Source organism: Pavona decussata, unplaced genomic scaffold (genome assembly GCF_977016875.1).
Source record: "Pavona decussata unplaced genomic scaffold, jaPavDecu1.1 SCAFFOLD_361, whole genome shotgun sequence".
Taxonomy (NCBI): Eukaryota; Metazoa; Cnidaria; class Anthozoa; order Scleractinia; family Agariciidae; genus Pavona; species Pavona decussata.
The window spans coordinates 330,754-357,500 of NW_028145740.1; the positions used below are offsets into that span (position 1 = coordinate 330,754).

The 26,747-nt window shown below is 39.2% G+C and overlaps 1 protein-coding gene across 2 annotated transcripts in view; it reads left to right on the forward strand.

Moving 5' to 3' along the window:
- LOC146452959 (uncharacterized) overlaps positions 1–26,747 on the forward strand; it is a 42,311-nt gene that overhangs the window by 11,619 nt on the left and 3,945 nt on the right. The window contains exons 11-34 of one of the 2 annotated variants that reach the window (XM_085097188.1): positions 270–932; positions 2,439–2,554; positions 3,493–3,563; positions 4,625–4,755; positions 5,359–5,655; positions 6,631–6,906; positions 8,256–8,606; positions 9,295–9,579; positions 9,981–10,271; positions 10,878–11,153; positions 11,956–12,231; positions 13,112–13,381; positions 14,177–14,473; positions 16,024–16,344; positions 18,021–18,317; positions 18,675–18,938; positions 19,593–19,880; positions 20,535–20,831; positions 21,612–21,914; positions 22,209–22,500; positions 23,102–23,276; positions 23,721–23,815; positions 24,558–24,714; positions 26,368–26,434. In XM_085097188.1, coding sequence (XP_084953314.1) covers positions 270–932; positions 2,439–2,554; positions 3,493–3,563; positions 4,625–4,755; positions 5,359–5,655; positions 6,631–6,906; positions 8,256–8,606; positions 9,295–9,579; positions 9,981–10,271; positions 10,878–11,153; positions 11,956–12,231; positions 13,112–13,381; positions 14,177–14,473; positions 16,024–16,344; positions 18,021–18,317; positions 18,675–18,938; positions 19,593–19,880; positions 20,535–20,831; positions 21,612–21,914; positions 22,209–22,500; positions 23,102–23,276; positions 23,721–23,815; positions 24,558–24,714; positions 26,368–26,434 — 6,156 coding nt within the window. Of the gene's footprint in view, positions 1–269; positions 933–2,438; positions 2,555–3,492; positions 3,564–4,624; positions 4,756–5,358; positions 5,656–6,630; positions 6,907–8,255; positions 8,607–9,294; positions 9,580–9,980; positions 10,272–10,877; positions 11,154–11,955; positions 12,232–13,111; positions 13,382–14,176; positions 14,474–16,023; positions 16,345–18,020; positions 18,318–18,674; positions 18,939–19,592; positions 19,881–20,534; positions 20,832–21,611; positions 21,915–22,208; positions 22,501–23,101; positions 23,277–23,720; positions 23,816–24,557; positions 24,715–26,367; positions 26,435–26,747 lie in introns of those variants that run through there. The other variant, XR_014859617.1, reaches the window with a different exon arrangement.

A 26,747-nucleotide genomic window follows, 5' to 3' on the forward strand; every position in this document is an offset into this window, starting at 1 on the left:
TATATACTTGATGTTATCTTGAGTTGAGAATATGACGTCATCAGTCCTCTCATTTACATATTTTACACATTTTTCAAATTAACTTAAATATCTCTGGAACCAATGCAGATATTTAGAAACGGTAAACGGAGTTTTAAACCTTTCCTAGAATTCTATCTGATAAACCTTAAAATTCAAGAGGTAAAAATTTGATCATAGTAGCACTTTAAATAAAGATTATTATTGTTATTATTATTATTAAAATATATCTAGATGTGTATATGTTTCAGATTATCCCTCTTTGAAGCTGGAAACTCTACTTTTGACTGCAAAGTACTACTTTCCCCTCGACAACCCAGAGCATGTGTATACTTCCAAGGATGACCACTTATCATGGGCAACAGCCTTCACAGGTCAAACAACAGGCCCGAAAGACGATGCTGTGTTTACAAATGGCGAACCTTACCCGATATTCCTGTTTAACGGTACTGGCTGTATTTCCAATCCAGACCTTTGTGCACAGGGTCTGACGATATCCCTTTGGTTAAAGCACACTAATAGAGAGGCTGGACAGACGTTCCTGACCACAAGGGGCGTCCGAATCTTTCAATTGAATGGCTCATTTGATCACATTGCTGTTCAAGTGCGCCACCCAGCACAAACATGTCTTTGGGTTTTTAGAGCCCCGCAGAATATCTGGTCGCATTTTGTAATCGCTTTCGACTCCAGCGTTTCTACTAAATCGTGCAATTCCTTGAGTTTCTTCTTCAATGGAGAAAAACAGTCGCCTTTATTTTCCGATGTACTGAGCCAGATAATTCTCGCTTTGGCCCCTACGGTTCAGATTGGTGATGCATCCAGCGGTTTGCCCACGGCCTCCTTTGATGAGATGATCATTTGGTATGACACATATCCAGAAGCGGTCATAGGTCAAGTGTTTAAATATTACAGAGGTACGTCGTTAAAAATAAAGTACAGATAAAACCCACTAACTCGAACTCCCTGCAAACCCGAACTAATTTTACTTTCCCTTGGCTCAAATTAACGCCTTTTACTCGATCTCTATATTAAAAATTGCTGTCGGTAAAAAGTAAAATAAATTTATTTATACGCGGTTAGGTATAAAGCTAGAAGCTTGTGGGGCCTTGTAATCAAACCGAAATATTTTAAACAGAACAGAAACTCGCTAAACATCCCAACTGGTAGAAAGGCTTACCAGTTGGTTATTTACAAAGAGTGGCAGAAGATTTTTGAACAGGGGACTCAAACAGTGTCAGAACATAGCTGATTGACGTGTCGAAATCTTTCACCGATTTCTGGGGATGAATCCTTATTGATTGCGTGAATGTAGAATTTGAAAACTCCTTAACTAAGAGTGCGTTCGATTGACCCATTCCGGAATAGGAATACATACAATGAGGACTTAGGTCGCGTTCTATTGACCGTATTCCGAAATAAGAATAAGTGGAATAGCCGTTAGATTTCTCTTTTTAAATAAATTTGCACGGGAAGACATTTCTGCAAACGTTCGTTGACATTGCGATAATTTAAGCCGAGCGAGTTGGTGCTTCAGCTACTCCAAAAACCTCTTATGAGATATTTCTGTTTGGTTTATCCTTAAACTTCTGGCTAAAATTCCTAATAAAACTAAACGTTCTTGTCAAAAGCACTTTAATATAAAACCATAGTTAATAAAGGGCAATGCGGGTTATGAAGCCCCACATTCTTCCTTTGTTTTAGGTTTTTGTTGGCTTTTTTTACCCTTGAAGGTGCACAAAGGTGACAACGCTCAATAGCACTCCAATTAAGTTGAAAAAACTGACCAATAGAAACATGTCTTTAATTTATTCCGTCTGAATGTGCGACAAAAAAACAAAAGGTTGTGCACTGTCAGGGAACTTTCAACCTAAATTGCAGCACCGTTGTTTTTGCTTTTGATTTTTGCCGACTTTCATGACCAGTCTCCTCTACTAACTATGATAAAACGAAACTTATTGCACATGCTAAGTGATTAAATTCGCTCGAAAGTTTTTTGTTTAAATGAGCTTTGCACGCACAGGAATGCCGCTTGCTATACTATTTTTTATTCATTTTGAATTGTATTATTAACCTTCACAACTTCAATTAACGTTATTTCTGGATAATGATGCTAGCTATTACATCGAAGCGTCGAATGGCTTTAATTTAACGAAGGAGAACGCATACTACTCAGTTGGATCTGGTGCCATGCGATTACCGGGTTTGGGTAGGGTTGGATCAAGTTGTCTCGATCTCGTCTAGTTACCTTTCATAGCATGGTAATTAACGCATGCTCAACAGTGAAAAGATTGCAGGCTCAAGCCTCGAACGCACTTTACCAATCCTTGATTATTAGTAGCTTATTTTATAATCATTATTATTATTTTCATTACTCTTATGCATCCATTGTTTACACTGGCCTTGTTTACGTTGCTCTTTAGTCGATAACTACGCTGTGAACGTTGAACTGCAGAGAAATATAGCAGGCAGCCAAGGGGAGTCGTATTACTCAGACCTAGAAAAAATGGAGCGCGTATCTTCCTCTCTTATCACAGAGGTAAACGTTATTGTCTTAAACCGTGAAATTTTTGAGGGAGTTTTATCACTAAATAATGATTACTTCATCGCTGAGAATTTCAAACCTCCCGTTAGGTAATAAAATTGAACAGGAGACCAGACATCTTTAATTTTGTTTCTGTGGTTCTCTATTTGTTTGTGCGTATGTTTCAGCTTCTATCTTTTCGATAAGTTCTCGACAGACTCATAATTAAATTCCATTATCTAACCTTTTTCATGAGATCTCACCGGAGAATAGGCTATTTCCGTGTTACTTGAATTGAACCTCATTATGAAAGCGAGGCTTCGTGCATAGCTGGTTTTGTTGTGAAAATTAGTTTTCATTCACATACCGGAACAAAACTAATTTTCACATGAAAAAACTTGCACTTAGCCTCGCATTCATAATGAGGTTCAAAGCAACTCAATAATTGCCTGATTTCATACCGTGGGGGTCTGGGTACGAGTCTGTGTATTATGGGTTATGGGACTCAACACCCACATAGCCGGAAAGAGCACATCGAACTTTACAACATCCTCAAGTTTGGTGTCAATCAAGCTAATATTAGGCGAGATACAGCCATTCAAAAACTTAAAAATTTACTAAGAAATGTATGGAACGCCGGACCGTTCCATACATTTCTTAGTAAAATTTGGAGTTTTTGAATGGCTGTATCTTTCCTAATATTAGCTTGATTAACACCAAACTTGGAAATGTTGTAAAGTGCGGTGTGCTCTTTCCGGCTATGTGGGTGTTGAGTCCCATAACCCATAATACACAGACTCGTACCCAGACCCCCACGGTATGAAATCAGGCAATGGCCTATTTTGTGTGGTCATCCGCTCTCAACCGGAACTGGAAGAGAGAGGTCTGGGGTCTGGTCTAGAATGAATTCTGAATTTTGAATTTCTGTCATTTTTGTGTTTCTCGTCTGGCAGATAAATTCACTTGTCGGTGAAAATAACGTGTCGTCTGTTGCAGTGAGGAAGTATGGATATACACAAACAAGGTGAGAAACACAATAAAAATAGAGTGTGTTCACGGTGGCCATATTGGAAGAGCAAAACAATAGAGTGATTTTCACTTTGGGAATAAAATTTTATTTTTATGTAACTTTATTTTATTTTTTGACTTCTTCAACACGGCTGACATTGAAACACTCTATTATCTCAACATGGATGAATTATCGTATATTACTAATAGAGTGTTTTTCTCACATTCTGAATTACCTTGGGTACCAGAGGTCTTTCTTTTTTGTCCACAAGAAGCGACTGTTCTACGAAAGTGTTGTCACCACCGCTTTAGCATCGTGGATCATCGTGGCTCAATTTTCGCGGTAGCTGCTTACGGAAGAGAAAACAAAGTCCCTCTGGTATTTCAATTCAGGGTAATTCTGCAAGATCGTTCATAAAACTGGTTTGATAATCCGCCTGTTGTTATAAGAAACGGGACATCTTTACTTGCATTCCACGCACTTTCTCTTTGGAATGCAATGTTGCTATTTGTGAGTTGCCTAAATGAGGATTCATGATATCCCACGATTGATTCAATCGATAACAGTTAATCTAGGATGATCGGCATTGCAGTAGTTTGCTGCAATAGACACTTTTATTTAACGTATTTAAGGACGGTGCCTACTAATACCTAAGTATTTTTGTGTGGTCTATGACTATACGGGAAAAGCAGATCTTAACAAGGGCTATTGGAATCCAAAAAGAAAATCGGGGGTAACCACGCATTTTTCAGAGATAATTAAACATTAATATCTCTAAAAAACGCCAAAATATAAAGCAATGTATGGGATTTTTTCCTAAATTGAAGCTTAATTATTTCTGAAAAATGCATGGTTACCGCCAATTTTTTTTTGAGATACCAAAAGCATTTGGTAAGTTTTGCTTTCTCCGTATAGTTTTAAACCGTGCAAAAATATTCCTGTATTAGTAGGCACCACCCATAGGAAACCCAAGTATCTCGCGATGCGCAGAACGTATGCGCAGTAACAATAGTAGGCACCGTCCTTAAAAGTCGACATATTTACTTTGTCAAAAAATGTCGTTTATTTTATCTTAGTAATCTCGCAACACATTCAGCTTATGTGACTGTCGTGTTTAACGAGTCGAGTGGAGAAGTCCTGGACCTGCTTCAAGTTGGAATAATTCTGCCTCCAAGTTGGACATTAGTAAATATTCAGTCAAATGATGGTATGTCATCCACTTAAATTCAAATCTGCGTGGTGAAAAATCTATCAAGCCTTGTTGTATTATATTATGGCGTGCAGTACAGTAGGGACATGCGGTCAAAGCTCGCCGTTTTCTCTGAATATCCATATTTCTCTTCCCCCATGACATTTGTTGGGGCTTAGTTGTTGATTAAGCTATAAAACTGAATAGAGCTTAGATGTTATAACAATTGCCACTTTCAACTTCGTGTTCACTTTCTGCAAGGTAAGGTAATTTTCTTTGTTCTCTTCCAAAAAAAATATGGCCCGGGTTCGATTCCCGGACACGGCGCATATGTGGGTTGAGTTTGTTGTTGGTTCTCGTCCTTGCTCCGAGAGTTTTTTCTCCGGGTACTCCGGTTTTCTTCTCTCCTAAAAAAACATCATTTCTAAATTCCAATTCGATCTGGAAAGTGTCCCCAATTAGTGTTCTGTGCTAATTACATTGACTGACACTTTAATTAAGTGATTTATTTTTTTTTTAAATTTTTTTGCTCCAAGCTGCTTTACACCTCATTGTGATACCAGGTGAAGGTGTGGGGCTTATCACATCTTAAGTGTTAATTTGATATTTCATGTTTTACAGTTGATGTTCATGGGATTACGTTTACCGCCTCAAACAAGACAGACATTGCTTCGATAAACGTTACGGTGATGATATCATCAGTGGAGAGCTTGAGTGGTATCTATAATGGGTACATTATATTCTACAAAGAGGTGGATGAAGATCGCTTCAGAAATGAGAGACTCGTGTCGGCTAGAAGTTTCCACTTGATAACCGGGTTAAAGAATTGGACTTCATATCTTATATTCATCAGGGTAGAAACATTAAACGGGATTGGGAGGAAAAGTGATACCAAACTTGTCTGGACCAAACCTATTGGTAAGTTTGATCAAATTAAAGGCCCGTTTAAACGGTTTCTTCAACATGCGTTTAACACAGTTGTTGAACCAAATGTCGGGGACGTTTGAACAGGTCGTTCAACATTGTTGAAAAAAGTGTGTTGAATCAAATTTAAATTGGTTTAAACTTTCTTTCAACATCGATTCAACATTTATTTTGTTCTTGAAAATGTTGAATGGTGTTGAAATCGTTTGAACACTCCGTTCATCCAACATTCGCCCGACATCCGTTCAACTTTTGTTGAACAAATGTTGGGCAAATGATGAAACCGTTTAAACGGGCCTTAACCCTCTCACTTCAAGGAAAGTCTCAGACTCGAAATAGGAAAAAAATGGATTTTGTCTGAAAAAAGGAACAGTTGAGTACTGATAATGAAGTAGATTTCATTTAAATAATTACGAGACTTAAAAGTTAGAGTCATCCTGTAGGGCAAACAATGAACAAACAGAAGAAAGTACCACTCAAAAGTTTTCACTTGAAAGAAAATTTAACCGCTACCACCCCCTACCAGTTTTTCAACTACTGCTTCCTTCCGCAACTTTGTTACTGAGCACATGTTTCACCTTTTGCAAAATCCCTTTGACATATTCTATCCCTGTACCTGGTCAGTTGTACGATCCTGCTCCTGCCATCCCTAGTTTTTTAGTGTCTTTTGGTTGATCGTGTTTTGATTATTATTTGTATCATGGGAGGTGCCTCGCATGGGTCCTCGCGTCCCGTTCGCACCTGCCCTTTTGACCTCATCACTTTAAACCACTTTGCACATATTTTTCATTTCTTTCTGGCTGTTTAATTTATTGTATTTAACATATGAGATGGTCAATAAAGCTGTTAAAAAATAAAAAAAAATAAATAAAAAAAAAAGATCTAAGTTAAGTGAAGAAAAAATCTAAAGCCTTTTTCTAATTAATGCCTTATACAGTTTTAATTGAATTTTTGTTACTTTATTCACAGCTCCGTCAAACGTCACTGTCACTATAGTCAATAACTCGTTGCTCGTGCAGTGGACAAATTTGAATGCCCCACAAGTCATTCAGTACCGAGTGCTGGTCTCCCCGGCTTCGGACCCGCTCAATATTTCTTGTGAGGTAACAGTGCCTGCTGAGCTAGGTGGAGTGGCCATCTGCGATAATTTGGAGCTCTCTGTGAACTACAGCGTCAAGGTGGCTGGCGAGGGGGCGATAATGGGAACCTACTCGGCACCTGTGTTTATATTTTATGAACGAGATGGTGAGTCTAATGGTTGCTTGAAACAAATATATTTTTATTCTTTTTCTTATCGAGCTATTTTTGATCCTCTCTTTTCGTCCATGTTGGCTAACAGGGAAACCGCCTCTCTGTAAGTGAAATTTAAAGGGTTATAGTACGTGCATTGAGATCTGAAATGTCGACATGACATGGGGATTACGTCATCATTTCTAAACAGCATCCATCTTGGAGCTGCGATCTTTGGCTCACCTTCACCAAATTTGGTCAAAATCCAATTAAAACAAATGAAACAATATGACAACAATGAAAAAAAATTAACTATAAAAAATTGCGTCAAAGTTGAAAAGTTTAAAAAATTTAAAGCCATCTTGGTTAAAAGTTTAAAAAACCGACGACGTTGCGACGCTCGCTTAGCGTCATTATCAAGTCAACTAAGAGTGAAATGAGAACGAATATAAATGTAAAAGAGTTCCTTAGAAACACGAATATATGTGATGATCATAAAGTATTCACACGCAAAGTCACATAAAGAGTTTGGCGCGAATAGAGTCTTTCTGAGTATTTAACACAGGGTTCAATTCCTTAATGAATAACATCTCGAAAATTAGGCAATCGAACTTGAAAAAAATGTTAGAATAAAGATGAAGCAGAAGAACAAAATTTTCAAACACATGGCTGTAAAAAAAATTTCCTTCTATGGTATCATAATATTGAAGGAGCCGTGGCCGATCAATTTATTGTGCATTCTATTGTTCTCCTTGTAAGTTTATATTGGGGTTTGTTACGGTCGCTCTGAGTATTCAATCCTGCAAACTATCAAACGCTATCGAGACAGGACAGCTCACCATATTGATGTACAATAATATTTCCCCATCTGAGAGAGATTTTCACCAAAGAATCAGATTACTAAATGTAGCGTTCACTATAGAGGATCTGTTCTCTGGAACAACATACCTGTCCAATCAAGAATTCAGGGTAGCCAAAGTACTTTTATAATCCTACTTACTAAATAATAGAAGTTTATTCACTAAATTATTATAATTTTAGGGCATATTTTGAAAACATTGTAATTTTAAGTTATGTAATTGCAACGCTAGCAGGAAGACTATACTTTTTTTGCATCGTAATTATATCATGCCCGAGAAATAGCGACCATTAAATTGTCTTGTAAAGCGAAATCAGTAAGATCTAGCAATATTTCTTGATTGTTTTTGATACAACAATTATTCCACTCGCGCTTGTTGGATATGAGATGGTTATAGCCAACTCGGTGCTACGCGTATTGTTGGCTATCTATCATCTCATATCCGACACGCGCTAGTGGAATAATTGTTAATTAATGATGCCATTCTATTTCATTGTTCTCCTAGCATGTCGGTACTACAAGGTCCTGAATGGGTCTGATCGTGCAAAAGGCCAACGAGAAGGGAATAACTGTGATAGAAATTTAACAAAAGCCTGGTACAGATTTCAAGGTGCTGCGGGCACGCAGATGTCCAACACTTGCTTATCCCCACATCAGTGTAGCACGTTTGCCCCAGGTTGGCTGTTTGGAATGCATCCTGCGGTGTCCGAAGGCGCCGTCCATCGTAGAGTGTGTTTTAGTGGAAATACGTGTTGTCATTGGTCCTTCGACATCCGTGTTCGTAATTGCAGCAGTTACTATGTGTACAACTTTGTTCCAACCCCAACCTGTACGTTGTGGTATTGCGGGGTAAAAGGTAGGGTACATGCGTCCTAAAGCCGAAAAAACCCCATGTACAAAACTATAATTGCAGTGGTGCGTGGAATAAAGCGCTAAGCGCGGTTTGGATTGATTTAGCTCATGCAGGTTTTGAACTTAATTGTTTATCTAAATTCTTGGTAACGATTTGATGTTATTTAGGGTATTTCAAAACACCTCGTCAAATTAGATTAAATTTTTTCTCTAGCCTTCCACCCTTCAGGATTTAGTCCGATCAATTATTTTCAAAGTACGAACCACGTTATACAGCGTCGTCATAAACAGCACTGTGGAAAAGTGCTACTTATGAGACTTGTATTTGCTGGCCCAACTTCAAGATTTCATTCCCAGACTTTAATTTACAACCAAACTGTGAAGCATATGACAGTTTCATAACACGGCCAGTACGTGAGCCGTAGCTAGAATTCATCCCAAGACAACCAATTGCAATATATGCAAGTGGCATTCAATATGTGTGTGGTTTTCTTTTTAGTTTTTGCAATTGGTAGAAGGCTTGACGTTTGAACCGTTTTATATTACATAAGGTCGTCCCCATACATAAGGGAAATTATAGGCAGCAAGTTGCAAACTACACCGACTTCATGGTATGGTTGGTACCTTACGCATGCGCACAACCACATTACCAGAGGGACATAAATAATAACATACCATTTCTCTTTGCCTAGCTCCAACTGCTCCACGTAACTTGAGCATCCTAAGCCTGTCTCCAACGTCTGTTTGCTTTGACTGGGAAGATCAATCGTCTGGTGTGGATCACTACGCGATTGAGTACTCTGTGGTCAGTCAGGCACAGTCATCCCAGCCAGTGGAAATATCGCCAGTAACACACTCGCACGCCATGATACAGGGCCTCCAATCTAACACAACCTACATGATTCAAGTAGCTGGCCTTAGTTCAAACCTAAGGGGCCCCTTTAGTGACACCGTGAACATCATTCCTGCCCTAAATGGTGAGCGATTAATCTCTACTAGTAAGAAATCGTAAGCTTCTGGTATATAGTACTAGACTATGCTCGTCCACCAAAGGATTCATTTAGGTTTATGTATTATTGGCACGACTTGGAATTTTCAACTTGTTAATTTTTGCTTTTAAAATAAAACTGGTTTGAGTGTTTGTCTCGGTTCTCCTTTTCTTTACTGAAGGTTTTCTCAGGCTACTCCAGGTTTCTCATTTCTCACTTTGATTCACTATCGACACCTACGGCGTCGGCCACAGGTTCGTCAGTTGTACGGTTGCATATTAACTGTTATCCTCGTTAAGGAAAGTCCATTTGTTAACATATAGGCAGCCATTATATCGCTCTATTGGTGACGATATCAGTTGAAATAAATTTGTCTTTTCTTTCTCTAGCATCTATGAATCAACCAAGCAATGTGACTGTGTTTAGTTCTGGAAATCACGAAATCATGGTTTGTTGGCAGAAAAGTCTATCCAAGCTAGTTACAAGCTACTTACTCTCCTGGTCAAACGTAAACAGCAGCGGGAGACTTGAACAGAACATGTCACTCTCCTCCAATGACAGCAAATACATAGTGTCGAATCTTACTGCGCATGCCAATTACAGCGTGCAGGTTTCGTTGATCAGTAAATGCGGTTTGGGATTCAAAAGCGAACTTCTTAACGTCACAGCTGGAAAGCAAAGTAAGTGGTCTGTGTCGTAAAAAGCGCTTTAGTTTTGGATTTAGCGTCACTTTTAGGTTGTCGCTACTAAGGGTTGCCTGAACGTGTAACTTTTATGGGCACATCTTATTAAGAAAACCGTGACAAATGTGGAGACATACACATAATTTATACTATGACTGTAAAAGGTGTGCATATGATTTTTTCACCAAAGTTAAAAGAGATCCGTCTTCGTCCAGGCAGTTTCTCTGTGACTTCTCACTTTGATTGCCTTTGGTAACTCTTTAATTTCTTAAGGTGCAAATTGGCGAGCAGGGAGGTTAAAAAACGTCAATCTCCTCTGTTAAACAGATCCGGGAGAGAACGCGAGAGAAGACAACAACAATCCTCCGACTGCGTTTCTTTTAAAACGCGGGCTTTCCAAACAACGTCGCATTTTGCGTCACATACCTTGAGTCTGGAATCAATCTGGCCCCGGTTGTTGGGGTTGGCAGAAAATTGTGTGTACACTGTCCTTCCAAAATGTTCCGGCTATTAATCACACGCATAGACTTAAACAAAACATCAGAAGTGAAAAACTAGAAACGATGTACTTATATCTTGCTTCTCGTTATTACACAATGGTAGGTCCTGTTCAAAAGATGAGTGCCGTGAGAGCTTACAGCACTAGTAACAATACTATGCATGCCGAGTGGACTTTAAACCCGAGCCCACTGGTGGAGGGATACTTTGTGGAACTCATTAAAAGAAGTCATGGATTGATACGAAATGTCACATTGAATTCTTCCTCCTCATTTGTGGACTTTACCTCGTTGGAAACTTCATCAAACTACAGCGTCCAAGTGGCCTCATTTACTTGGTGTCACTACGGTGTCAAAAGCGATCCTTTGTTTGCTTCTACTGGTGAGACAACGAGTTCCTTTTCAAACCATTACACATCTTAAAAAAGTCAATACCTTGAAAAATATTACTCGATAAGTCAAATGAAATTAAGGTTTTACTGAACACAAATAAACTAATGAATGAACAGTTGGGAGAAGAAAGATAGCTTACTTAAGGACGGTGCCTACTAATATAGAAGTATTTTTGTATGGGTTATGACTGCGGGAAAAGCAGATCTTAGCAAGGGCAATTGAAATCCAAAAAGAAAATTGGAGGTAACCACGCATAATAATTAAGCAACAATAATTCAAAAAAGCAGTAAAATACATAACAATATATATTTTTTCCATATTGAAGCTTTGTTATCTCTGAAAAATGCTTTGTTACCCCCAATTTTCTTTTCGGATACCAAGGGCACTTGCTAAGTTCTGCTTTGTATTAGTAGGCAACACCCATCGGAAACCCGAGTATCTCGAGATGCGCATGCGCAGTAACAAAAGTAGGCACCGTCCTTAAGCTGTAACAAGTTGGCAGAAAACCATAGAAATGCTCTGGTACTGGAGTAGAAGTCACGGCTCAAGATACAAAGGATTTTACGTGGGAGAATTATAAAGTTCTCCAAGGCTTAGGCAGTTGGAGTTTCAGTGACACAGGCAAAGTCGACTTATGATATTGCCAAGTCTACAACAGGTAACTTTTAAGTTAAAAATTTAAAGCATTTTTATTTTAGCTGTACAAGTACAGTACAAGCCATGGTTAAACGAAGACAATTGTCATGAGGTTTACTGAAACAAAACTAACGTTGTTCGACATTTTCTTTCAGATAATATTCCCTCACCTAGCAATTTCAGAGCTGAGGTTTCAATAGCCTATGTTCTGTTACACTGGAGCTCTGTTTCATTTTACGAATTAGAAGGATATAATGTTTCCTTAAGCTCTGATGGCTACAATGAGACTTATGTTGTAAACTCGACCACAACATCTTTAAAACTGACAAATCTGGAGCCACAAACTGAATACAGATTTCAAGTGCAAGCATTCAGTGTTGGGAGAATGGGTCCACTAAGTGAGCTGGTTATAGTATCAACGTATAGAGACAGTAAGTAAGAGAAATTCAAATTCATATATTTAAGTTGTACAAGCAGTTGACAATAAACGCGATGCTTTTAAAAGCACAAAACATTGACTATAATTCTGTCCCTCTTCCACCCTTCCTGGTACTATTAAGAACGTGATTTCCATTATTCAAACAACTACAATGATTGCGGAGAGAGGGGGGCAGGGTGCACCAGGCGTAAATTTTAGAAAGTTAAAAATGATACTTTGTGACCATGAATGTGCCTCTTTGCGACTGGAACAAAGTCGATGGGCTTCCTCCTCGGACCGCGTAATTGTGTTTCTTCCATATTTCATTCACCTGTAAAGGTTATTTATTTATTTAGCCTATCAAAACCTACGGATTGAATAATTGATCATCTGTGCCGGCTGTCAGAATGGCGCGAGAATGAAAAAAAAAACAAAAAAACAATGAAACGCAAGAATTCTGCCCTCTGATTGGTCCATTTTAATCATTTGACCCCAATGCTGCGTTCTAAGCGGTAACGGCCTTACATCGTCGCTGCTTACTACTTACATAATCAAGCCTCCACATTGTCATAACAGTAGAGTGTATGATGTAGAGTGCTTTGGGACGTCCTATTAGATTTCTTGCCAATGGTAGTTGGTACAGGAATTAAACGTTCAGAACCTAACCACAGATAAGAAGAAGAAATTTTGTTTTTAGCGGCCTAGTGACCCTTAAATTAGGTGTTTTTACAAAGCATATAGCGACGTGGAGTATTACATCCCTTGTGTAGACTGATCATAGCAAGTGAAACTCTGCTATGAATATAATCTAGTTGTTCAAATGTCTTTGGTAGACACAGTGAGCATTGCTATTTTTATTGTTATTCTTATTGCTATTCCTTTTTTTCATATAGCTCCAGAAATTATTTCTGCTGAAGCCCTCAGTCCCGTTGAAATCTTGTTGGAATGGTCTAATATGACTTCACAAGACCTTCTCGGTTACAAAGTGATGTACAGAAACCTCGATTCTAATGGCACTCAGCTGAATATAACGCTTGGGGAAAAGAGTACATCCCTAAAGTTAGAAAACCTGGCACCTGCCTCTAACTACAGCATTCAAGTGGCCTTTGTACTGGTAGACTCGCTGGGGAAATTAAGTGATCCTTTATTCGTTGTTACAGAAGGTGAGTACATAGTGACAGCACATGATAATAAGTCCTTAATGATCTTCAAAAATACTTATCTTAAGTTACAAATAATAACAATAAAAATAGATTTAAATGTGTAAAAATCCAAAGCCGTTCTACCTCCTCTATTATTTTTACAAGTCCTCAAAGACATATACTGAAATACGAGTCTATTAACAAACAACAGTTTGAAGCGTCCAGCGTTTACCTTAGGGTACCTAAAATTATTTTTCCTCAAGGAGTTGTCCTCAGTATACATCGTGGGACATACTAAAAGTAATGCCATAGGGTGGCTGATGGCACTAACGTGGGGGACCCTGTGGTCTCTTGACTTCCGGATTTGTGGTACTTCGTTATAAACTCGAGAAGAATATATAGACGATATTACACGGCGACGCGAAGATATGAATTTTATTTTCGAGTGGTAAGAGCAATATTTTACGGAGGAGCGCAACGAGTGAGTAAGATATTGCTTTTAACACGAGAAAATAAAATTCATATCTTCAAGCCACCGTTTAATTTTCTTTCTATTATATAGAAAATTGTATCGTCAGTCATTTTCCACTGACTGTTTGCACAAACAACCGTGAAGAAGTAGGAAATGACGTCATCAATATCCTCACTAGTGAGGATATGAAAAACACGCCACTCGGTTACGGAATGTAGTTTCGTATGAATTTTACGAGTGGTGTATTTTCCAATAAAACACTCTATATAATAAAATAGAAACTTCTCACGTCTGTTTTACGTTTAAACGGATTGTAAGACACTCCTTTTTGTCTTCTTCCACAGAATTGTTAACTATCGCTCCCAGTGGCTTTCAAGGTTCAAGCACAGGGCCTAACAACATTGTTTTGCGGTGGAATCCGTTAGATTTCAAACCACTGATAGGGTACGCGGTATTTTATCAGCTGGTAAACGGGTCATGGACGATTACTTTCGAGTCGGTGTGTACTTCCAGATTTAACAATTCGCTAGAGCTGTTCAATCTACAGCCCTCCACTAACTACAGCCTACAGATCGCTGGATTTACTGGGTACCAAGTTGGACCTAAGAGTGATTCAATCATGATACAGACACAGCGCCAACGTGAGTGTATGCTTAACAAATATTCCACGAGCGCGCGTTGGATATGAGATGGTAGATAGCCAACGAGGCGCGTAGCGCCGAGTTGGCTATAATCATCTCGTTTCCAACAAGCGCGAGTAGAATAATTGTTTTATTAAAACAATCAAGAAATATTGCTAGATCTTGCTGATTTCGCTTTGCAAGAACAACCAGAAGGCAATTTATGGTCGCTATTTCTCGCACATGGTATAATGGCTCATATACCATAGCCGCTAAGCCAATCAAATCCCTTGAATTGCATTATACAATGATTCAGTTTTTAATAAATACCATTATTAAATCTGGATCGTTGTATAATGCAATTCCAGGAATTTGATTGGCTTAGCGGCCATGGTATATGAGTTATTATACCATGCCCAAGAAATAGCTAACATTTTAATGGTCGCTATTTAAAATAGTCTTCTGATTGTGCTTGCAATTTAAAGCGAAATCAACAAGTTAGCAATACCTTTTGACTGTTTTTAATAAAACAATTATTCCACTCACGCTTGTTGGATATGAGATGATTATAGCCAACAAACTTGAGTGGAATAATTGTTAACTTCAATTACAATTTATATAGCTCCAAAATTAAATCCAATAGTTCTAAGGCGCTTTACAAAAGTGAGAAAAATTCAATACAAAGACAAGGTGCTAAAAATATGGACAAAACATTGTTCAAACATGTGAAAATTCAGAACTAGATATGAACTAAATGCTCATTTAAAAAGAAACTTTTTAAACTTATTTTTAAAAATATCAACTGAAGTACAGTTCCTTATTCAATTGGTAACGTTTTCTGTAATTTAAGAGTATATAACTCGTCCAATTAGAGAAAGGAGTAACTAATAGTATTCAAGAAGAAGATCCAAGGTTGCGTGCAGGAGTGTGCCTCGAAGTGTAGTATCGTTTAAATTGTTACCAGTTGCGCTGTAATTTGATAGACCCGCGGGAAGACCTAAAATAACACATGGCGAAAAATAATAATACTGATGATGATGATGATGATGTACATGATGTTACAGAACGAAACTTTTAACTATAGTAGATATTACTGTTATAGTTATTGTTGTCCCTGCATCTGTTAGCAATCGCCCAGTTTAGTTCCTGGTGAGTTTTTCTTTTTAAAACTAAAGACGTCCTCAAACGCTGACCTGGACAAATGCCCTTGTACCCAGAGGTTACAGCATCCATTAGAAATCAGATAAAATAAGAACTAAAACCGAGGTTTTCGAAAGCGACGACGTGAAAACATCGTAAGACGACTCCTAAAAGTAAAGGTGCGATTTTTAATCGTTCACTTGTTGACAACGAAACAGCATGAAAATGCATACATGTGAAAAAAAGGTTAATATTTTTCATGTTTCGTTTCAATAAAACGAACCGAAACTTGCAAGCCTTTCAAAGAATAAAACCATGCACAAATTCACCGGTTACCTTCTAAAATTTTAACTTCATGTTTTTGTTAATGGCAATGAATAACTATTTTCCTTTTCTTTATTTTATTTTGCCTGCTTTTGATTGATCAACAGCGTTAAATCGACCTCCAGCAGTAATAGAAGCCTATGCTTGGAGCACAACAAGTGCTTATGTGTCCTGGTCACCGGTCTCGTTTGAATCCCTGCGCGGTTACGTGATTTTCTACAAGGCACTTACTCCATCGTCGCGGCGGAAGCGAAGAAGCCCTCCCGATTTAACCGAATTGAACGTTACTGTGACTTCAGTGGAACAGAATTCAAGCTTTCTTTCTGGACTGAATGAGTTCTACAACTATTCTGTAGAAGCTTCGGGGTTCACGGACTTTGAACTGGGACCCAGGACAAACACGGTTTATATCTTTACCAACCAGACTGGTAAGTGACCAGGTTTTAACATGTTGATGTTTTATTAGACAACAACCTTATCTGATTAGTAGTATTAGTTTCAAGAAAGTTCTAGTTATTTAACAATTAGTTTATGAGCTCGAGTTCTACTATAAATCTACAAGTCGTGTAAAATCGTCTTCGCAGACACTTTGAAAACGCGAAGAAGCTGCTGCCATTTTGGCCACAACCGCATACTGTTAGGCTACTCACTACTAACTATATACAACAGAATAGACAGTGAGTAGCGTAGCCAACAAGAAAACAGCATTCGTGATAGAACGCTAGTAGATTCATACTAATAAAATGTATAAATGGGCCCGGTAAACCACTGGGAAACCAACCAAACTGGTGTGGGTAACAACCCCATGGACTGGTATTCCACAGATCGAAAACAGAGAGAGGGGGAGACGGATGAGTCCTTTATGTTACAACAAAATTTTATCCCTGAGTCACACGATTGCAGTCTCCCATTTTTCATCCATGTCCAAGACTGTCACACAGGTACGGTCCGTAATAGCACGGTCGGTACGTTTCGCACGGACCGGGAAACCTTGAATACGGTCCGAATACGGAGCGTGCATCTCATTATCACATCAGCGAAATGTGAGTCGCAAATATCAACGGTCGTACGTTGAGATACAATTTACGAACCGTTATCTCCTTCTCACAGTCTGCGTTTCAAGATCACGGTCCGAACGAACTGTGTGGACCGTCCAAACGAATGACCCCTCAGAATCAGAGTGAAATATTCTAACTCCCCTTAATGAAAGAAAATTTACGGGCTGCCATCTCCTTCTTACGGTCCGTGTTTCAAGATCACGGTCCGAATGAAAATAACGGACCATTACGGTGCGTGTGTATTGGACAACCTTCCTATTTTTCCGTGTGATTGTCGAAATAGACCTATTCGGCTAACGCAATGTTGTACCCAATTCAAATCCTTTGGGCATAAAATGTTTTGTTCTAAGTATTTCCATATCTTTTAAATGTGAATGCTACATTATAATGCAAATGCAATAAACAAAGAATCTTAACCCCGGGGGATCTGAATAGGGTACAACATTGAGTTAGCCAAATAGGTCTATCGTACGCTTCGATAGAGCGGCCGCCATTTTGCTTTGTCATGTTGAGGTCGTTGAGCGCTTCCTCGTGAGATTGTCAAAGCTACCGAGTAAGCATCCTGACAAGTTCCCCTTCGGTAGGTTTTGGATCTCTCTCCAAGTTAATTGCGTTCAACACAGCAAGCAAGATGGCAGCCGTTTTATCGAAGGCAATCACACCGGGAAATAGTGCAATGTATACACTCTAATAGACCATTTCCGAGTTCCTTTGAACCTCATTATGAAAGCGGGGAATTCAGAAGAACGGATGGGTCTATGGCAAATGTCAAAGACCCGGTTGCATAAAGCGTCTTAAGATAGGAGTTTCCTGGGGTGGTTCCCTGTGTCCTAAGGATTATTGTCGCGCTCTTGTTTTGTTCTCTAAAGCTATTCTCAATAAACCGGCGTTTTAGCCGAGTGATCTAATATAACAAGCAAGGAGGGAACGTAAACACAGGAAGGCAAGCAGGGATCGACTACAGAAAAGTCCCACTTATCTTAAGACGATTTATACAACTGGGCACAGGTTTTTAAACGGTGAAGTTTTGATATGTTCACTTTCAGTGCCCAGGGTTCCTCCCACTAATGTGAAACTAACAAGCATTGATTCAACTACCATCCAAGTTTGCTGGGACATAATTCCTTACTTCCCTAACCTTGAGGAGTACGAAATGCGTTACATGCCCTCTGGACAAACAAACACAAGCGCAATGATCACAGCAACGAATGCTAACGCCACCTCTGCGATTTTAAACGCGCTCAACTCTTCCATTATTTACACCGTTTCTGTGGCCGGAAAAACGCAAGACGGCCTCGGACCATTTAGCTCACCTGAAACTTTACAGCCTACAAACTATACCGGTATGTGTAATAGGTACAAGTAGGGGCATTAGCTTGGGCGCAGATCTAGGCGTCTTAGAATTCCTTAAGGCCTCTTTAAAGGGACGTCTGTGCTATGCTCGTGTTAATTCTGTTCCAGTGTCGTTTTCGTTGTCAACTTTAACTTTTTTAACTTCAACTTTACTCAAAATGCGTACAAAATCAGATCTATGCAAATTTTGTTTCGATGTTTACGTTTAGAAAATGTATCCCTTTCACTGAAAGTTTTAAGGTAACTGAGTACTATAGTAAACCTATAGCAGCTACGCGTTTAATTGTCGTCAACACAAACACGTGCTTACTGTCGCTTCTCTACCTTTTAACGTGTTTTTATTGTAGTCCCCAGGATCACCGTATTTCCGCGCGGGAACACGACCATCTTTGTTTGCTGGCCTGATGACGTCATCGCCTCTTCTTTGGAAATAGTGTACGTCAATGTAGGGGGAAATTTAACGCAGCACCTGAACGTGGATGCGTCCAAATCAATCGTTAAAATAGAAACGCTTGATATAAAAACCAACTACAGCATTCAGCTTCACCTAAGAGGTGGTTGTGGAGGAAACCAGACGAGTGAGGCAGTGTACGTAAAGACGGGAGGACAAAGTAAGGCTTGTCCGTGGAAAAGTTTTGCGCTTAAGATAACATTATGATAGGAATTTAACGCTCTATAAAGTCAATGCGAGTTTAAAAATCGGGTTAATTTCGTGCTGTTTAATTTTCGTGACGTTATCTAGATCGGGCCATATTCGTCTTCTGGGGCCCGGGGGATGGAAGGCCGATTAACGCCCCCTTCCCCTTTATCAACTGCGCAATACTTAAGCTAGGACAATGGCATAGGAGTAGGATAGGATAGGAGATGAAAACTTTATTTATACACGGTATTTCCATCAGCTACATAATTATCATTATCAACTAACTATCTATCTACTTAACTAGAATTATAAAAGTAAAAAATAATAAAACAATAAATACTGCTTCTCTTGGAGTCCGTGTTTAAAATCTTACCTGTAACTGTTATTCAAGTTCAAAGTTACCACGAAACGAATCCGCCAACCCCGATTTCGATAGGGAGAAGTTGAGCGTTCATCTCCGCACCTTTAATTTATATTATGTCATTTCCAAAAAATAGTTGTCATTGAGCATTTTTGATGGCGTGATTGCTAGGGCCAAACTGCTGTTAGACTATGGTTTTATGTCAGGTTTCAACTGATCTAAGGTTTCGACCACATAATTTGATTTTATATTCGTTTTTTTTAGGTCCTTTAAAGCCGCCAAAAAAAATTACATTAAACGCCACAAGTTCTTCAACAGTACAAGCGAAATGGCAACCCAACCCCTCCCCTCTTGTTGAAGCCTATGCTGTTCGATATAGACGGGTGGACCTTGGAAACGCGGTAAAAATTGACCTGGTCAACGCCTCAAACCTGACAGTCCAGTTAAGTGGCTTAAAAGCGTTCACCAGATACGGTGTTGCGTTACATACTGTCACATGGTGTAAGAATGGTTCTTGGAGCAAAGAATCGTTTGTTGTCACAGATGGAAGTGGTAAGCGATTGACAAGTGACTAAATATTTATAAGAGTTAATCTATGTTGAATTACAAATAGAACGCTGATATGTCCTTCTTTGATAGTGTAATCTATTTTCTTTTTGTGATTGAAGAGAAATGTACCCTTGAAGTAGAGTCATTTTTTAAAATATGATTACCAGATAAGAAAAAAAATATGGAGTGTATGTATTGCTCGTACAAAATACTAAACATCTCGCAAATACAAAAAAGAAAAGGTGGGTAGTTGAGCAAACTTAGAGGTAGTATAGCAGCTCTCGTGAGCTTGTCATCAGTGTTTTAATAGCGTAGCAGCTCCTATTGTGTTACGATTGTCTGTATTTTTCCCTTGTTTGTTCTACTGTTTTCTAGAAGGGTTGAAAGTCAATCACTTTAACCCACATGAGAGCTGCTACATCGCCGGTTTCTTTTGCATGTATTATTATCAGTTCTGGACTTACCACTAGCTTAACGGGATATGAAGGTCATTCTCTTTTTGGTAAAATAACATGTGGCTTTAAGTCAAAAACACAAAAGAGGGCTGCAAAGCTATGTAAAATAATACAACTTTGAGAAGCCACGTGAGATGTAAGTAATAACACATATCATTAAATTTCTCTAAAATTATTATCTCTCCTCTTGACTTTTTTCCAGTCCCTTCTCATCCACCTGTGAACGTGACAGGCCAGGCACTAACATCCACAAGCTTGTTCGTTTCGTGGAGCCCAGTTCCCCTGGAGCATCGAAGCGGAATAATTCTAGGATACAACTTGTCATACTGGAAAGCCAATGACAGTAGCAACACCAACGTAACCTTGACTACCGACAAGGAAGAAATTGAAATAGATGGACTTGAAAAGTTTACCCCTTACATGGTGGCGGTTTCGGCTTTCAACCAGATAGGTGTTGGCGTCTTTAGTGACCCTATTCAGATTTGGACCAGCGAAGATGGTAAGCATCGCAAAATCTACCGTTCTTTTAATGGCTCTAGGATTTTAATTACAGAAAACGTTACAACCACAGCATTATAAACGGTCGGCACTGGAACGTACTGCTCAATATATAGCTTTCACGTAAATGAAAAATCGTTTCAAAAGGGATATACTCGTCCATTTAATAGTCTGCGTAGCAGTCGTTTCCGTTTCCTTCAAGCCAAGCGGGGTAAGCGCGCGAGGGCACATTGGGCAAAAAGAAGCAAAAAAGTAGGAAAAAATGAATATTAAAAAAGTAGGAGCGGGGGAAGGGGCGCTCCTCCTCCCCGCTCCGACCCCCCCGCTCCTACTTTTTTGCTCCTTTTTGCCCAATGCCCTCGCGCGCTTACCCCGCTTGGCTTGAAGGAAACGGAAACGACTGCTACGCAGACTATCTATTTAATAGCAAAGTTAGCCCACGTTGGCAATAAGGTGTCATTTGATAAATATTTTTTTTAGTAAGTGACAGAGGCATACTCGGAGAAAGAAAAGCCAAGTTCTCCCAACAGGAACCTATGACCTTCCGATTACTAGTTCGGATGCTCTTCCACTGAGCTACAGGAGATTCGTGGGAGCTAAGGCCATTAAACTAGGTTCATGGAACAAACATCCTACATACTGCTAGGATTTGAATTTCGATAAGTGGTATTTGTGAAAGTAATGCGATACCTGGTCATGAGTAAGCCTGTGTCACTAATATGAAATCACATTTGTTTCACAAGGTGCCATTTGTTATCTAAGTAAATTGTTTAACTTACAGTTCCCAGCCTTCCTCCCCAAGATTTGGTCGCAGAAAACCACACCACTCTTTCGACAATTCCTGTATTCTGGAGCGCAATCCCCGCCAAGAATGTTCATGGTATTTTGCGTAAATATCGCTTGCGCTTCACGCCTGTTTTGTTAGCGGACAGAACTGTCCTAAACGGAAAGGCTATAATGAAAGTGGTTTCCAATGAGACTATGTCCATTGTCCTTGATGGCTTGGACCGATACACAGCCTACAGGATAGAGGTCTGGGGAGAGACTGTTAAGGGAGGAGGACCCGTGGCTACTACATTTGCAGGTAACATTTCTCATGGGCTATGGCATTGTCCCATATCTAACAAACACGAGTGGAATAACTTTTGTTAAAAACAACCGAGAAATATTGTTAGACCACAAGACGATTTAATAACCGATATTTCTCGGGCATGGTCAAGTGTAATAACTGATGTCCTATAGCCAGTAAGTTTATCAGGGACTGGAATTCATCGATTTAATACAAAAGTTGTTGTACATTTCAAGGTATAGTAACTGATCGTAAAGATGGGATACTAATAAAAAATAATTATTGACACTTTACGTTAATATTTCTCAGAAACCTGCGATTGTCACAAAAGATTCACCACCAACTGGATGTTCTTTCCGCCATATGTTGATCAGGTGACAAGCAGTTCGACTCCTGGCTCTCCCATTGGTGGAATTATTCCACCAATCATTGTCGACATGGTTTCCGCGTGCTGTAGAAGTTGTAAAAGTCACGGAGAGTCATACGTCGACTTCAACGCGCAAGGAGCATCACAACACACCACTTATAATGATATGCTGGAAAGAATTTCACCAGACATCGACTTTTCTTTCCCGGTGTCGGGATTTAAGGGACAAACCGAGTGAGCAATAGTTTTTTGCATGCAACTGATAACTAGTAAATCAGTACATAAGAATAAGGATTGCTTTATGGAATAGCCAATTCTCAATTCTTCTTGGGTTAGGTTATGGTTGGTCGGTTGGCTGCATCCATCCATCCATCCATCCATCCATCCATCCATCCATCCATCCATCCATCCATCCGTCCACCCATCCATGGCTATTCCTCTCTCCGTTCGTTCGTCCGTTTTTTCGTTCGTTTGTTCACTCACGCTTTTCTTTCCTTCTATCCTTGTTTCTTTATTTTGTTACCTCCTTTTCTCTTTCATCCCTTCCTACCTACCTACCTTCATTCCTTTCCTCCCTCCGTCCACCCTTCTTTTCTTCCCTCCTTCTACCATCTTTCCTGACCTTCCCTTCTTTTCTTCCTTCCGTCCCTCCTTCCTTCCTCTTCCCTCCTTCCTCCTCCCCCTTTCCTCTTCCCTCCTCCCTCCCTTCCTCTTTCCCCCTTCCTCCTCTCTCCCTCCCTCCCTCCCACCCTCTCTTCCTTCCTTCCTTCCTTCTTTCCTTTTCTTACTTATTCTCTTACTCTATTTTCTTATTTTTTTATTTACACAACAATAGTTATAAAAACTACTACAGTTTTCTTGACGTTGTGGAGTCGCCTGGAGTTGCACACGTTATCAACACAGCCAGCACCAGCCAACTGTCAATCCTGGGTGCTATACTTAGCACGTGGCCTATTGCAGTTTTCACCATATTATCTGTTTATCTATCTGGAGTAGTTGCATGGGCGTTGGTAAGTGTCTGCCTAAATTTTTCCTCAGGCTTTCTTTTCGCAACTGCTTGACTGTGGTGATCTCTCTTTGATTGCTATATTGCCATATTGCTGAACCCCTCTCCTGAAAAAGTTTGAAAACAAACCTTGAAATTTACCAGGCTTTTGTTAATTGGGAATGCGCCAATCGATCTTATTTCCACCCCTAACGTTTGAAGCACAATAAGAACCAGAGTCACTTTTTATATGTAAGTACCCCCTAATCCCCTGACACGGGACTCTTTAATCTCTACACTCGGGGTTATCGCTTTTTACCCAACAGTCCCCTGGGATGAAAAGCGTTTAGTCCATGAATCGATAAAACAGCGCGCAAGAAATTAAAAATGACATTTGAATTCTTAACACATATTCGTACGTTTTTCTTTCATTGCTTTGTTAAGAAATGTCTCTTTTAACTATTTCTAGGAAAGAAAAGACAATGCTGAACAGTTTACGCCGTCTTTTATTCGAGGTGCTGGTGAAGGGGCATGGTGGTCTTACATGTCAGCCACCACTGTTGGGTATGTACAGAACAACAACAACCACTCCCCCCTCCCCCTCCCCCAAAAAGCCCAACTATCAAAGGGCAAGCTCCTCCTTCATTTCACACCTTTTTATACAGCTTTATTGGCTACATCTATAAATGAAAAAGAAAAAAAGTTATCTACCCAAGAGTGTAGGTTTCGAACGGGACACGAGGGCCGATGCAAGGCACCATCCTGTTACGTTAAAACTATAAAAACACCAGCGCGATGAATCAAACAAATAAGATATATAGTTAAACTAGAAAAAAAAAAAAAAAAAGGCAAGACTAAGATCTGTGGTAGGAACAAGTTCTTTAAAGTTTCCAAGTTTGTCTCTCGATCTGTCAAAAGTTGACTATTCCGAAAACTTAGGCAGTTTTATCAGTACGTTTGGTAGACAAAAAGGCATAATTGCATGTTGTTTGCCAGTTGTTTACGCCCTGATGCTTGGTTTACAACTGAAGGTTAAAATAGCCAGACCAGGCTTATTTTTAACCCGGAGTTTCCTGTTTACAAATTTACCATTTCAACCAGAAGGAGGCATCACAGAATACGAACGTTAACCCTAATAAACCTGTTGCTCTTCATATTGATTTAGTTGATGCTGTTGTTGTTGTTGTTGTTGTTTCGATCTTTCTTTTTATTTTCTTTGTTTAGATCGAAGTTAAATGCGGAAGATCCTGTCTCTAACAGGCTCAGTTCGAATGTTGTTTATAAATAACTTGTACTTTTCTTTCAGGTATGGTGATAAAGCTCCAGTCACATATAACGGTCGCTTATTTTCTGTGGTTTGGATTCTGATGGGACTAGTGATAATAGGAATATTCAATGGATCGATCACTACAGCGATCACTACATTTACTTTGACATTCGACTTCAGTTTGTATGGGAAAACGGTACATGTTTGTTTTAAAGCACTTTTTCTTTCATTTTTTCTTTCTTTCAATTATTTCCTTCCTTGTTTGCTGATTAATATGAATTAAGCGCAGTGCGGTACTACTGAGCATGCGTGAAATGAGGCTACAACTCTCTCTCCTTCGCAGAGGCCTCTTTCGCGCTCGATCGGAGACAAATAAGGGACTGGAGAGAGTGATATAACGGGGAGCGCGGATGATGATGGGAAGGCTCTTTCCGTCGTCCCCCGCGCCCCCTTTTTCTCCATTTCCGACTTTTCACTCCTCTTTTTATGAAGGAGCCTTTAGGGAGGAGAGAGCGGCTACCATACTTATATTTCTCGATGAAATCGTAAAAGTGCGACTATAAATGAAGACTGTTTGGCAGTACGTAACTTTCGTGGAAATGGTTATTTGAAATAAAAACTCGCGACAATGATGTTGACTGACGTTTCGATGACTCCATGTTACCATTCCCAAAGTTGTGTAAGTCCGATTATGCTGGTAGTTATGTGATGTTTAAAAAATGAGCAGGAGTGTTTTAAACCCGATAAAACACGTGCTGCGAGTTTTTTGAACGGCTTCAAAACATTCCTGGAAAAGCGTGTGTCAATAGAGTTCATAACAATTATGTTTTTGTGAACATTGGAAATTGGCATACGAGAAAAACACCTAATGAGGAGTGTTTTATCAGCTGATAAAACACCGCATACTAATAAAGTCACTGCACGTGATGTATTATCGACCATTTGGTAGGTCAATGGGCTTATGAATTATTAAATAGTTTTTAAAATAGAGAAAAAGCTTCAAAAGTTTAGCTGCATGTGATTAAAAACACAATTTGGCATACAGAGGTGTTAATTATGGGGTTATAGTAGTTTTGCTTTAATAGAAATTGAGTGTTTAGTTTGGTAGATTAGACAATCAAGCTTTCTTCGACATTTCTTTAGAATGGTTAATTGTTCGCGCTGATCATTAATCGTCTGATTGTGTATGTCCCGTAAGCCTTCCCCAATAGCAGAATATTAGTTGTCATATGTTTCGCAAGGTTTCTCCCTGTCCATCCTGTGGATCAAGTCCTTTTAAAGACTTAAATGTGTGACGTGTCATTCACATAAAACTCGGCATTGAGTATCAATTTGCTACCCAGTGGGTCTGTCTAATCATGCTGTACAAGGTGGTCCTATCTTCTATTATTCTGAATTTGTGTGGCCGTTCAAGACAAATCTGCTGAGAATATGAATTCCTTCGAGTATGACAATTGAAATCATAGTTCTGGAAAAGTATATACCTTTCTTTATTTTACACTATCGCGTGCATCATTGCCGAACTAATCTGAAAAAATTCACAATTCTTTACCAAGGCCCAAAGATCTGGAATTCCCTTTCTGTTACAATCACTTCTCTGATAAGTTTTCCCAATTTTAATTTAAACTGCTAGAGTTTTTAATAAAATAATCACAATGAATTGGCAAAGCCGCACACTTGTTGCACAAACTATATAAGCATATATTTTTTAGGTACGAGGTGGCCTCAACTATAAGCCTGGTGGTTTCTAGAGGTCACCTCGCCATACATTAACCACTCAATTAATTGTAAATATATTACAAAGAAAGGCAAATAAACTTCAAACTTCAACTTTTGTTTTATTCACTAGGTTGCTGCTGTGACACAGACCCCTGAGTACCGCCTTGGACTAAAAAAGAATGCTAAATTTGCAAATGGTACTAATTGGTATATGTTATATGAAGTACTATGATAATGATGGAATGAAAGTTGTACGTGTTCTGGTTGGGTAAAATATCATGACTTACGATATAAAACATGCATGGAAGCCGCGCTCCATTGTACTTTTTTTTAACTTTCTTTTTGATGCAACACAAAGGTTTTACGTTGGGTTAGAGCTCGAGTCAAAAGCAAACAAGATGCCTGTACTGGCATGTACGCGTGATGCAGATTCATTTACTCCAATTGTATGCTTCGCAGATTGATAAAACTATCCTTGCTAATGGAATAGTTTCAGTCACGATGATCGCG